Consider the following 14,295-nt stretch of genomic DNA (forward strand, 5'->3'; position numbering starts at 1 on the left):
CAACTATAAATGTTTAAAATGGTAGGATGCTACATTGTAGTCACAATACCTCACTATGTTACATGTTTACTGAAAAAGGAGTTCAGATTTCAGAAATGTTTATTTTGCATTGTTAATTCATACTAAATACTTGTAAAATAGTATGGTAGTATGCTGTATCAAACATGGATTGGTCTGTGTTTGGAATAGCACCATACTACTTTTACTACTTCTGCAGTATGCATTCTGTGCTTAGTGTGCAGAATGTCATTTTGGATGACCGTCACCTTTGCCAAAATGTAAATGGAATATTGTATGCTATTATGCAATGTGCTCAACTTTACCTTCCATTTGCTCTATGACAACAGAACTGCAACAGATGTGAACCATGATTTTTAACATTGATTTATTGACTCATTATCTGATCTGACAGTATTATAGCCCCAATTCCAAGTATGAAAAATGCTAATAAAAACAAAACATGATTTGTAAATTCTATTCACCCAGTTCTTAATTGAAAGCAAGAGAATCTGGTGTGTTGAAATAATAACAATGTGATGTTATACAGGCAAGGCAATCAAGTTATATGCATGAGCAAATAAGCCTAGTCCTTCATGAGTAAGGATAGGTTGAGGCTCGCAAATTCGCCAACAGATGCATGAGCAAATAATCGAGAGCTTAAGAACAATGCTTTATTGGAGTGGGCTGCAATCATCTGATTTATTTGCAATCATTGCCTACTATAAAATATTGCAAGGTAAAAACATCAAGAAATGTGTTGTTGTAGCGCTTTCATTTTAGCACAGGGTGAATAGAATTTACTTTTATTAGCATTTTCCATATTATCCCATCTTTTTTGGAATTTTGTTTTACAAAATTCTCTCACATGTCTGAGGTGATTACTGGAGGTCAAGCGAGTATGTAATGAGGTTATGTGTTAGAACTTTGGTATGTTTTATCGTTGCATAATGAGTAGGCCTAATGTTACACACACTTTTTTCTTTTTTTGTTTTTTAAATAGCGGGCAGTAGGCTACCCAGTGTGTACTGCGCAATATGCAGTAAGCAGTATATGAACATGGCCTAAGAAATAAAAGCCAAAAAAGGAGAACCAGGGAGAAAATACTGACGGAATGTTGATGATGTTTGCAGATATGATTATGAAATGTCCCTGACTTTGCAGGGCAATTAGAGTCCAATTTGAATGCAAATGTCTTCCTCCTGCCCTTATGAAGATAATGATAGCTTCAGCACACAATTTTCACAACAGCTCTGCTGGCGCTGGAAAAGGCGCGTGCACACGCGTTTGGCTGTGCGCGTCACACATCCCTCAAGGTGCGCTGTCGCATTTTGTGTGTGAGCGCGCACCCGACAGGTCCGTTTTGTTCTTGCATAGCGCACTCTTGTGAAGTCGGGACTCGAGAACAGCAGTTCCCCAGAAGTGTCCCACAGCGCACAGCCAGCCCGAACTAAATCACATCCGCGCCTTATTGAGCTCATTGCCCTAATGAGGAAAGCTCCAATTAACGCAGATACATTTCAAAATATGAAAACAGGGATAGCCTACAGTTATTAGACACTTGCTCTGACTGCGAAGCAGTTCAACTGGTCAAAGGTGGTTGTAGACGTATATCCGATGTTGTAGGTGAGTGTATGGTTAGATTTCGGTTCTAAGTTATTGAATTATTTATTATTGCTACTTTATAGGTTTGGAGCTACTATAGTTAGCTGATAAGGAGTTGGCTACTACAGGCAGAACTCGGGAGTTTTTAGTTTGTTTTGGATTTAACCATATTTACAGTATTTTGCAGCTTCAAAAACAACAAAAGGTTCTAAAAGCATCCAAAATAATAGCCAAAAAAATATAGTATTATAAAAAAATAATTTTTAAGTATTATTTGATGTGATCTTCACATATTAGGCTCATTTTCATAATTTTGAAGGAGCAACATCTTTTTGGTTTGAAAATAAATAATAACGGAAGGTTGTTTTGATTAAAATAATAACAATTAAAAAATGTTATAATTTTTAATTCATAAAAATGAAACTGAAAATGACAAGTTTTAATTGCTGTTCCGTGTTTATGGACAAAATATTATCAAAAATGCCTCATGCAACAAAAAATAAATAAACAAATATTATTTCATGTACACTTGAAAACCTTTTTTGCTTCATGTGGTATCTCCTAAATTAACTGTTTTTATTCAAGTCAAAAATGAAGTCTCTGAATGCATTAGGTCATAACAATTATTGTATTTAAAATATTTTTTTAATGGGTTTTAGACATGTTGAAATAACTCATTAAGCTAACAATTGCATGCTCCCAATTTTTACTGTGTGATTTAATACTCTAAGGTTTAATTTTGGTGTAAAGGAAAATATATATATATATATATATATATATATATATATATATATATATATATATATATATATCCTTTTCACCTTTTGCACTTCAACTTGTCCCAGTGCAACTGTAACAAGAGTCTCTCTCTCAATCTCTCTGTGTCTGTATTCTTGTCGCTCTTCTATTTGAATGCCACTTTCGCTTTTCAAATGACTTCATTCGTAATTGCAGTTTACCTTTGGGGACAAGTCTCAAACGATGATGAAATGCTCCCTGTTTTATGTCAGTTCTACATCATTTTCCTACATCCCCATCATCTACTGTAGTACTACACCGCGCTCAGATCATTAGAGACAATGAACAATTTGATTTATAACTCATGACGTACCTGTAACGAGCGAAACACTGTCTATGTCATTTTTATAAAGTTTCACGTCAGGCACTTATTCTGAAACTATTAGTCATCTTCAGATAAGAAAAGTCACATACCAGCGCGCATCTCTTTTGATAGACGCTTTATACTTGATCTTTTTTTGGCCAGATGAGGGCGCTCGTTCTCTTCTAGCCAAGCACGTTACTCGCCTGAAACAGGCCACTGAAAAAGTTTTTGTTTTGAATAACAAGGCACGCTGGAAGGAGAGACCATCTGCGATTGGTTGGCGGTTTTGGGTTTAGCTACTATGATTGGTCCAAACGTTTTAAAGGGGATTTTTTTTGTTTTGGTGGGGGGGTCCATCTCTCTCCGCTCCTCTTTCTCTCTCATCTCTGCGCTCCGCGTCCGTGGCAGCATCCACTCACTCTTTACTGCTGCCTGCGATGTGACTCCACGCCGCTCGCCCACTGGAATATCACCCCTCCGTGTGACAAGTGACAAGTGACGGATTTTACGCGCACGCCACGCCGCTCGGTTTTCCAAAATAAAAGGAAGCACTACGCGGCAGCGGCAAATGCCTATCATGACTGTGGGATTAATACAGATTATGTGCGTGGTTACGGCGGTATTCGCGATGGAAGGTAAATATGTGGATTTCATCTTTTTCCTGTGATGCCTCTTTGACGCGCTCAATGGAGTGTATCACGCGCGCCGCGCGCTTTAAATTGTCTCGTTGAGCGCTTTGGAGTTTCACCGATAATGTCTCGTTGTGGGAAATTGCTCTGGAATTTATTCGCGGAGTAAATTGTGTACGAAACAATATTTGGCATCAAATGGAGTTGGGAAGCAGCTTCTATAGTGGCTCCGTAGTTCTCTTTCATTGGGTTGGTCTTGGAATATTTTGGAATGAATGAGAAAGAAATGCGGGATTACGTGATAAAAGCGATTTTTTTCAAAAAAAAAAAAATTTATTTGCACGCACACGTGCGTAAATGATACTTGGTAAACTTTACGCGTTTACCGAGGATGTAATCAAAATCGTAAACATTCTATTTTATTCATATCTTTGCTATTAATTGCTGTCTAATAAGGAGTGATTCCTAGTAATGTGGGAATTGGAACCAGATAACCTTTGGTTGGCATGATTTGGGGCTCTAAAAATGAACGGATCAGACTTTATTATTATGCACTTTAGGTGCTGAAATAGTCATCGATTTTTAAATATAAAAAATAACTAGAATGTAAGAGACAAAGATGTAACATCATACAGTATTTAGGATTGGGGGAGTAAATAATAATAATTAATAATAGTAATAATTTTAGAATAAACTATTTTGAAAAATGTGTGTGTTGGAGGAATTTAAACACTTTATTTATGCTTTGGGAATACAAATCACTGGTGGGTACCGGTCCCATCCTATATTCAGGTCACGTTAGTGTATGATTTATTCTGAAAATTAAATGTAGAAATGCAGCGAGAAACACACACACACAGAGAGAAAAATCTCCCTCCTTGTCTGTCTTTGACAGATGGTGGATGACTGGTTGTTGCATCCTCGCCAGAAATCAGACCTACAGTTAGGGATGCTGTGTTTGTGTGTGTGTGTGTCTGATTGGTCTCCAGATCTGTAATGAACATGGCCAACATGAAGGGATTCTCTATTTGTCTCCATCCCCAATGCCTATCCAATTCTCTCCATCACCTCACCTCTCTCCCTGTCTGAAAACACAGTGATACAAGTATTCATTCACAGTCTGTGTATACATATAGGTTTCTGTTGCTCAACTGTTATAGCAATGTTCTAGCAACTTCAAAATCTTGGGTTTAATTCCCAGGTAACACACAAACTGAAAGAACGTATACGCTGAATGCATTGTAAGTCATTTTGGGTAAAAGCGTCTGCCAAAGTGCATAAATGCATTGGCACAGAGGTTTATGCTTTGCAATATGTTTATTTAACACGCAGTTTGAATTGCAGCCCTGTGTTGCCCGGTAACTACAGAAAAATATTTTTCATTTCTGCACAGTTATGACTGCACTTTCCTTAAGTGTTTGCACTTTTTTCCATCATAAGATAAACCAGTCCAGAATTCAATTCCTAGGAAATGCACGCACTGATAAATGCTTGAATGCATTGTAAGGCACTAGGGATGAAAGCGTTTGCCAGACGCATAAACTTAATGTAATGTAAATGTAACGCAGACAATCATTGCTAAATTACGTGTGCTCTAGCCCATATGTGACTCAATGTGATTTCAGTCAGACTGAACGAACAATAGCATCTTTTATATTAATTTAGGAGAGTTTTTTTACTGCAGTTTAACAGTTCAAGCTCAGGCAAGGAGGAACGGCTGAACAGCCAACATAAAGCTTTAATGATATAAATGAACTTAAAACAACATAAAACTTAAATGAACACAGACACATATGCAGCGTGGCCGCATGCGTCTCTCTCTCTAACTGGCGCCTCCGGCTCCTCTTTATCTCGCTCTCCCGCTGATCAGCAGATTTGGCCTGGCCACACCCTCCTCCTCGTCACATGCAGGTTCGCTGGGAATTCGGTTGAAGGTGGCAGATGGAGGGAACCAGGTTGTTGATCTCCTCTTTACTGACTAATTAAAAAGGGAATTGGTCTTTGTGGTTTAAAACGTGTTTGCTGTGGTAGATTTGTGTGCATTAGTCACTCATTTAGCCTATATCAGAAGGAGATCAGATTATGGCTCCTAATTGCCAAAGCAGCCCAGTGACCACAAATAGTGTGTCAAAGCCATGTGTGTTTCAGGCGTACAAGACAGAGGAAGATAGGGATTTGGGAGGGAGATGTGTGTGTATGTATGTGTGTGTGTGTATGTATGTGTGACAGAGAGAGAAAGACTGAGTGTGTGTAATTGTGAGGAAGACAAGGGTCTTGGGGACCATCTGGGATAGTGGGAATTGGAGTGACTCCGCTTTGATTTCTTTGCATCAGTGGGCTTAAAGCACAATGCACCAGCAGTCCCTAATAACACCATAATTCTGATGAATTATGAATGCACACATATGGTACAGCGCTTGTGAAATGCTATTAAAGCATAAATCATACTAGGTGAGTTACTATTAGATGGTGATACCAACAGTTTTTTTAGTCTGTGGTTCAAAGAACAGCACTGTTTCTTACGGCAAATGAGGTTTCTGGTACAGCGAGACCAGAAGGCAACTTATAGCATCTGATGTCATTGACCAATATTTAGAGACCAGAGTGGCTGAAACAATGCAGATATGTGTGCTTCTTCAACTTTGGGCACTTTTTGCACTTTGAACTTTTAGAAAGTTTCGTTAAACATTTTTCACACACTAATTTTTAAAATGTGCCTACTATCAATGTCCAATAATATATGAACAGGTCCCATAGGAGATAATTTTAACAAAAAAAAAACACTGGGTCATTTTCACCACAGCTCAAATTCCGTATTGTGTTCAATAAATTCCATAGTGGTGGAAATGACGGTGATGAAAATGTTTTTTAACACTTTTGTTTTTTAAATAAAATGGCTGATTTCTTATACATCATAAATACACATAATTAAATGATATTTTCACACTTTTCTGCAGAATTTGTCAAAATTACAGCTTAATTGGAAATTATGCCCATTAAAAATACTCTGCTCACATGTGATATTGTTATGCTGGGTAGTGGAAGTAGGAGAAGGCAGACGGGAGTGTGGATCCAAATGCGGGCTTTATTATATAAATAACAAATAAGAGAACACAAAGAAAAGTCCACAATGGGAAAAACTAACTTAAACACAAAAGAACACACAGCTGGGAGAACACAACACGAAGGGCAGGTACAAGGGCAAAGGCATGACAGGAAACCATTCACGACATATAACCATACATCAAACAACGACCGACAATGACTAAACAAAGAACCAGGGTTTAAATACACAAAGGAACAAACGAGGGAATGAGGGACACCTGGGGCAACAATCAGGGGAAAACCAATCATGAAAAGAAACTACAAAGGACTACAAAAACCAAAACAAGAACTAAACAAAACTTCACAATAACAGTACAAAAAACAAAAGACAACAGGGAACATAACAGATATTTACCTTGAAATGGTTTTTATGCATTTTTCTCTATAGAGTTTAGATTTTAAACTTTTAATAACTTGTAATTTTATAATGGATTTTCATTGTTTTGAAAGTCTGTGTCTGGGACAAGGCTAATAGAGTAAAATCTACAGCATGTATAAAAGGCATTTTTAAAGCACCAATAATAAATGATGAAGACTTATTACAAAGTTGCTAATTAATTTTTAATTAAACTTCAATTTAACAACATTGAAGAAAAAAAAATTGACAAGACATGACAAATTCTTGTAAGCATACTTGGCAATAAAGCTCATTCTGATTCTTGAAAAGCAACTGCTTTTAGACATAAAATTGCCTGAAGTTGAAGAATCAGCCATATATGTACAAAAATTAGTTTATACAATATTTGCTCAAAATTAACAAAACTATTTTAAAATTGTAAAGCGTATCCATAGACAAATCTGTCATTAGATTTTGGAACTGACACTTTCAGCAAATCAGGCGCAGTTATTGGCTAATGCAGGTAATTGCAAAATGGCCAAAATACATTTATATTCCAGGTTAAATACAAGTTAAGCTCAGTCAATAACAGAATTTGTGGCATAAAGTTGATTACCACAAAAAAATACTAGTCCCATTTTTTGCCATAAATGGCAAACATGTGGGTTGCAGTAATGCACTAACAATGGATGTGAATGGGGCCAACCCATTCAACCATTCAATTCCATCGTAAGTGCCTCACTGTAACCTTGATATTTTTTCTTTATTTTGAAGGAGGGACGAGAAATCATTTTTGTGTTATTCGACATTGTCACAAATGTGTTTCTTGGTAAATTGCACTCGTTATTAAATAATCAAATTGGTCTGAACTGTTTCAAATCATTAAGAAGAATTCCATAACGTTCATCACTCATATGTGTTGATGTCTCTTGTTGTTCATGTGTGTTGAGCAAGTTTAAGTGCTGAATCAGGATTTTAAGTGCAGGTCTGATTGGCCTGTCATTTTGAGATTTTTCTTTTGGTGGAAACATCAAATAGGTTATGAAAGCACTCTAGCCTCCTAACACACACACATACACACTCAGACAACCAAACCTTCAGTCAAGCCCTCGCCGTTAAAGCGGTCTGAATGCAGTCACGTTGTTAAGTGCATGGCCGAAGACTTTTGTTCCCACATGACTGGTCCCAATAAACAAGCCCTATCTAAAGCCACCTCGCTACAAACCACATCAAATCTGTCCTCTGATCCAGCTGAAGCCCAAGTCTGTTTTATCAAATGACCTCACAACAGACTGAGCCAATGTCCTGACTGACACTGTTGTTCTATCGAAGACAAAGCAGCGGGGTTTATCTCCCACTCACAGCAGGGAGACATCACTACCATTTTTGTGCTGAGCTGAGCTGACCTCATCTCAACTCAACTCACCTGCCTTGTCCAAATCAACAAAAGATTATTAATCTGTTACATCTACAGCTGCCAAAGTTAGAGTAAATTTGAGATTATTTTTAACACATTCCTGAGGACTTTTGGGCTTAATTAGATGTTTAATACAGTCAAGTAATCTTTACAAATGTTACATAAAAAACATTTCCCAAACATATTCTTATAGAACTATAAATGTGCCATTAAAAGTTATGTGAAATGCAAATTTATTTTTTTCCAAAAGCACAATTGCACCAACCCCTCTGAAGTTCTAAGTGGTTAACAGACATCAACGTCAGATTGCGTTGCAGCAAAGTGGACATTTTCTCAATTTTCAGTTGCATGGTGAAACATTCACAATCCATTGTTTTTCGTGTACATCCTTCTGATGCGCCATTTGCAGTGTTCTCTGACTCATCGTTAATTCTAGTGTGTAGGTGCCCTGATTGATTATTTAAATCTCTTGGCAGCCCTGGGTACAACACATTCAGACATTCATGGGTGTTCCTGTGTCTGTGTGGAGGTTTAATCATGGTTTTATTTTATCCATCTCTATCACACAGTCAGCTAAATGCACACTTCGAGCACACAATTTGTTTAAGGGTGGATAGGACTATGAGGCATGTGTATGTGATGGAAATTACTGCAGCTGATGTGAATAATGAGCTACAGATGCTGACCACACTCATCATATTGGCTTTTCTCTTTTTTTTCTACTTGTCCATGACATGCAGATTCATCCTTTCCCTCTGTTTGCCTGCCAGGCTGGTTGAGATTTAGGATGACCCATGTTCTTTGATTCTCTGACTACATTTGTTTTCTTGGTTTGTCTCTTGAGTCAGGTCCTTTATCACCCTCTTTAGAAAAAGAGACATCAGTGATACAAGAGTGATACAAGAGACATGACAATAGCACAACTATGCAGGAAATAATTTGCCTGGGACAAATGGTCAATTAGGTCTATACAGCTAAGCTGTTTTTGCAGAAACATATGTGACAAAATGCAATGACTAAAGCCATGTAATAAATGCAGTATTTTGCGCACGCACGCACACACACACACACACACACACACACACACACACACACACACACACACACACACACACACTAAGAGCGAGAGAAGTGGTTCTGGTAGGGTTTATTGTAAAACTCTTCATCTTTGCGCACCGTGGGGTTAAAGGACATTTTCATGTTTCCTTTATCTTCCATCTCACTGTCAGCAGGGTCTGTGGGGCACAGATCAGCGAGCGAAAACCACTAATTTACCTGTAAATGAGATTGCACTTCTATTTCTAAATGAATGCTTGCTGAAACTAAGAGGGATGAGAGGAGATAAAGTGTTTTTTTTTTAAGGGTTCCTCTAGTCTGAAATCTTTTTCATAGAATAACTGAAGATACACACACACACACACACACACACACACACACACACACACACACACACACACACACACACAACAAAACAAAGAGAGACTCGGATCACTATTAAAGATTAATGTGAGGGTCAATGGGTTGCCATGGTTTTGTGGATGGTGCTGACCTCATGACAATTTGTTAAATAAACAGCTTTTTATTTTTTATTATATGTGTGCGCATTGACTGTCGTGACTTTTAAATGTTGAGCAGCTCTTTGGCTTTTGAAATCTCATGCAGTTGTTTAGCTCTACTGTTAGTGTTGGTTTGTTGCAGTTTTAGCTGAGAATTCAAATTAGTGGTTTATGTTGGTTTAGCTGAGTTTTTATGTTGGTTAAGGTTGGTTTATGCTTGTCGGTGCTGACTTGTTGCTGGTTTAGCTGAGAATTTATATGTGTTCAAGCTGGTTTATGCTAGCTGGTGCTGGTTTAGCTGAGAATTTGTTTTGGTTCAAGGTGGTTTTCTGCTGGTAAGTGCTGGTTTGGTTGCTAATTTAGCTGATATATTCAAATTGGTCCATGCTGGTTTATGTTGGTTCAAGATAGATTATGCTAGTTGGTGCTGGTTTGGTGCTGGATTAGCAGAGAATTTGTGTTGGTTCTGGTTGGTTTTAAGCTAGTTTAGCTGAAAATTCAAATTGGTCCATGCTGGTTTATGTGGGTTCAGGCTGGTTTATGCTAGTCGGTGCTGATTTGTTGCTGGTTTAGCAGAGTATTTGTGTTGGTTCTGTTTGGTTTTATGCTGGTTAGTGCTGGTTTGGTTGCTGGTTTAGCTGAGAATTAAAAGTGGTCCATGTTGGTTTATCTTGGTTTGTGCTGGTTTAGGTGAGTTTTTATGTTGGTTCAGGCTATTTTAAGCTTGTTGGTGCTTATTTAGTGCTGGTTTAGCTGAGAATTCAAATAGGTCTAGGTTGGTTTATGCTGGTTTAGCTGAGAACTCAAATTAATCTAGGCTGGTTTATGCTAGTTAGTGCTGTTTTATCTGGAAATTAATATTTATTCAGGCTGGTTTGTGCTGGTGTGCTGGTTTTGTGCTAGTTTAGCTGATAATTCAAATTGGTCCAGGTTTGTTTATAGTATGTTGGTTGGTGCTGGTTTAGCTGATAATTCATGTTGGCTCAGGTCGGTTTATTCTGTTTATTGCTGGTTCAGGCATGTTAGTGCTAGTTTGGTGCTGATATTGCTGATAATTTATCTTGGTTTAAGTTGGTAAGGTCTGGTTTGGTGCTGGATAAGATGAAAATGAATGTTGGTTCAAGTAGGTTTATACTTGTTAGTGCTGGTTTGGTGCTGGTTTAACTCATGAGTCAGTATACTTGTTACATGTTAAGTACTTGTAAAGTAACAAGCTGGTCATGGTTGATCAAGATGGTCTTTCTGGTTAGTTACTCAAGGAAGTCTTAAAGGTTAGTTAGATATCTGGTGGGGAAAAAAGCACACTAGCATCAAAAACAAAACATATGTGATCGACAGTGCTGGTGTTTTCAAAATGGTAGTGTGGGTTGTTATAAATCAGATTGAAGCATCCAGGTGTTTCGACCCTATATATCTGCATATGTACACACACACACACTGCTGCAGTTTTAGGCTCTGATAAATTGGTTCTTAGGCATCTAGGAGATGCAGCAAACTGAAACGCTATCTGGTCTATAGAATTCTTGCTTACTCACTAGCCACAGCAGCCAGATGGTCGATGGGGTGCATGTTTGTGTGTTGATTGGTGTGTGTGAGTGGGATCTCGCTGGTACCATCAGACCCCAAAGCCCTTTTGGTTTCTTGTCTTTCATGGGTTCAGATTTTTCCTGTCAGCCTCACTTCACGCTCTGTGGTTTTTCAGCATCACTAAAGTGGTAAACGAGGTCTGAAATGGCCTTTGTAAACCAAGCTAATGTGTGTTTGTACACATTTATAGCAGAGATTGTGAATGGTGACTGGAATTGCAAAGTGGCATATGGACACTCAAGCCACATTTCACTTACTCGTGTTATTGTACTGAAAACAAAATTTCAGTGTTATGTATTTAGTATCAAAGATGGCACAAGCCCTTGTCTCTTTTTATGTTATCTATGCAGTGACATTCATACTTTGTGCATTCTTCTGAGGTGTTGACTTATGTTGATAAAGAGGCAAACCATCAGTACACTGGGTTAAATAACTAAAATGATTCTGAACAACTGAGAAAGCAGAGCAAATCCATCAGAACAGGTAAAACATTTTTGCTGCACTGTATTCCCAAAAATTCCATTTTTAAAATCAGCCTCTTGTTGTGGGTGCAGGGCTGGGCTGTCTGCTTGAATTCATGGCCCCCGAGTCACTCAATACCACCCCCTCCCTCCATAAACTATTTTATCAGATGATTTAAAAGTCACCTCGTAGGGGACAGTGTGAATATGTGTAAGTGCAATCAGCAGAAAAGAGCTCGAACACAATTTCTCTCGCTCTCCATTTCTCTCTCTGTAAGAGAGTGGTCAGATAGCGCACAGGACATTGGGTAAGTGACCCTGTCAGCAGATATGAGATCCTCCTAATGTTCCTAGAGGACAGGTTGTGACAGAGTGTATTGATTATTGGAGGTACTTTATATTTATACCATGGTCTGTACTAATAGTCTATTCTGATTGCCTGGAATGTGTGCAGTTCAAAAGTTGAATGCACAGGTAGTTCCGGTCAGTTTTAATCACCATTCGATATTAATGTGCTGTTTGTAACCATTGCAGCATAACATTACAGAGCAAGCAGAGTGAGCAGCAGCTATTAAAACCTTTTGTAACCACTTTCTTCAGCATAGCTAATATAATGGAATTCAGCTGGTTTTGCACATAGGGTGAGAGATTGAAATCAGGACCTATTAAATGCATCTTTCGCTGTCCAGCAAGGCGATGAAAGACGATTTAAACTGTAATGTGTTATGTATATTATGTTGCTGTGCTGAAGATTCACCTATAGCCAGTAGAGGCCTCCTTTTTTGCGGTGAACAGCTACCATTCAAGGTCAAATTCCAATTTCATTAATTCAGTCAATTGATGGGTACCATATTGATGTCTCAGGGGTCATTATTACTTATTATACAGTAAGTGCCGCTTTTACTCTCACTGCCACGTTTGTAACATCGTTTTTTCCACATTAATGTGAAAATGACACTGAATAACATTTTAAGTACCGTATGCCAACACCTCTACATTCTGTGGATAATATTATTTCTGGATTGTGCATTTAAATTCAGTTTCTGCACTACTTTTTCTGTGTCTGATTTAGAACCGGTGGATTTAGATCAAAATGCCCTTAGATAAAATTAACCTTTATTTTTTATTCTTCCAGTAACTAATCAATTCTGGCAAGTGACCATGTTATAAGCAGGATAATCTATGGCTAGTTGTGTATTAAACAATTTTAAATGCATTTCACTTAGGCAACAACCCTCCGCTTCACGTCTATATATATGGAGTGGTGGTGGTGTAGTGGGCTAAAGCACATAACTGTTAATCAACTGTTAATCAGAAGGTCGCTGGTTCGACTGTAAGCACTGTAAGTCGCTTTGGATAAAAGCATCTGCCAAATGCGTAAATGTAAATATATATGTGTGTGTGTGTGTGAATAAATAATATTATTTATAAAACATTTACATTTACGCATTTGGCAGATGCTTTTATCCAAAGCGACTTACAGTACAATTATTACAGGGACAATCCCCCCAGAGCAACCTGGAGTTAAGTGCCTTGCTCAAGGACACAATGGTGGTTGCCGTGGGGATTGAACCAGCAACCTTCTGATTAACAGTTATGTGCTTTAGCCCAAAAAGCCACCACCACTCCATAAAAGATTATAAATAAATAATATGTGCCTGTACGAATTAAATTTGAAAGGTGTGGAAGAGGGGAACATTTTCAGTGAATAATTTGGGTGAAGCTTAAATCTTGGTCCTCACACAAAGTTATCTTATGGCTCCGGCAGTCTTGGAATATTCAGTTTACATGGAATATGTAGTGTTTTGTTGTCATTTTAGTGAGTTTTACCATGTCCGTCTCTGTTTACTGTCATTGTACTGAAAAAAGCGGTGTGAACATTCTGCCTAACACCTCAGATGTTATACTGAATAAAGAAAGTCATCTGCATTTTCTATGACATGATGGTGAGGTAATGAGGACAGAACATTTATTTTTTGCAAAAAATATTCTTTTGAACTCCCAAACTCCTTTTACCACTACACAAAAGCCTGCTTTCAATGCACATTGACTGGGACTATTTTCTCTTAATAACTACGTTTCCATCCAAGGATTCTTTGCTAAAAAATTTTAGCGCATCAAGAGAATAAGAGAACGCAAATTAACGCTTATATTTAACAAGTGACGACATCACATATTTCCGTTTAACTCTGGCGCCAAACTCTATGTCGATACTTCAAATGCTGTGAAAAACCGGTTTGGAAGCACTTTTTGTTGAGAAAATTGGCTTTAACGTAAAAATATAGTGTCACATGACAGAGTTTACCCCAATCGTTAGCCTGTGTTAATCATAACGACAAGGTATACATCTTTGAAAGCCAGTTTATTGTACGTGATTATGGATTGATCTTAACGGCATAGAACAGAACCGATGCTGCAAACATGACACTTCTAAGAGTGCCAACACAAATATCTCTTATCATGCACATCGACAAGTGCACAGAGAAAAAATGAATGGCC

The 14,295-nt window shown here is 38.0% G+C and overlaps 1 protein-coding gene across 1 annotated transcript in view; it reads left to right on the forward strand.

Moving 5' to 3' along the window:
• Positions 1–3,112: 3,112 nt before the first annotated feature.
• The window catches only part of LOC127645599 (ephrin type-B receptor 1-B-like), a 323,036-nt gene continuing 311,853 nt past the window's right edge, over positions 3,113–14,295 (forward strand). The window contains exon 1 of the mRNA XM_052129261.1: positions 3,113–3,339. Within this exon, the coding sequence (XP_051985221.1) occupies positions 3,273–3,339 (67 nt within the window). The 5' untranslated portion in view covers positions 3,113–3,272. The remainder of the gene's footprint in view (positions 3,340–14,295) is intronic.

The sequence above is a fragment of the Xyrauchen texanus genome, chromosome 6 (assembly GCF_025860055.1).
Source record: "Xyrauchen texanus isolate HMW12.3.18 chromosome 6, RBS_HiC_50CHRs, whole genome shotgun sequence".
NCBI lineage: Eukaryota > Metazoa > Chordata > Actinopteri > Cypriniformes > Catostomidae > Xyrauchen > Xyrauchen texanus.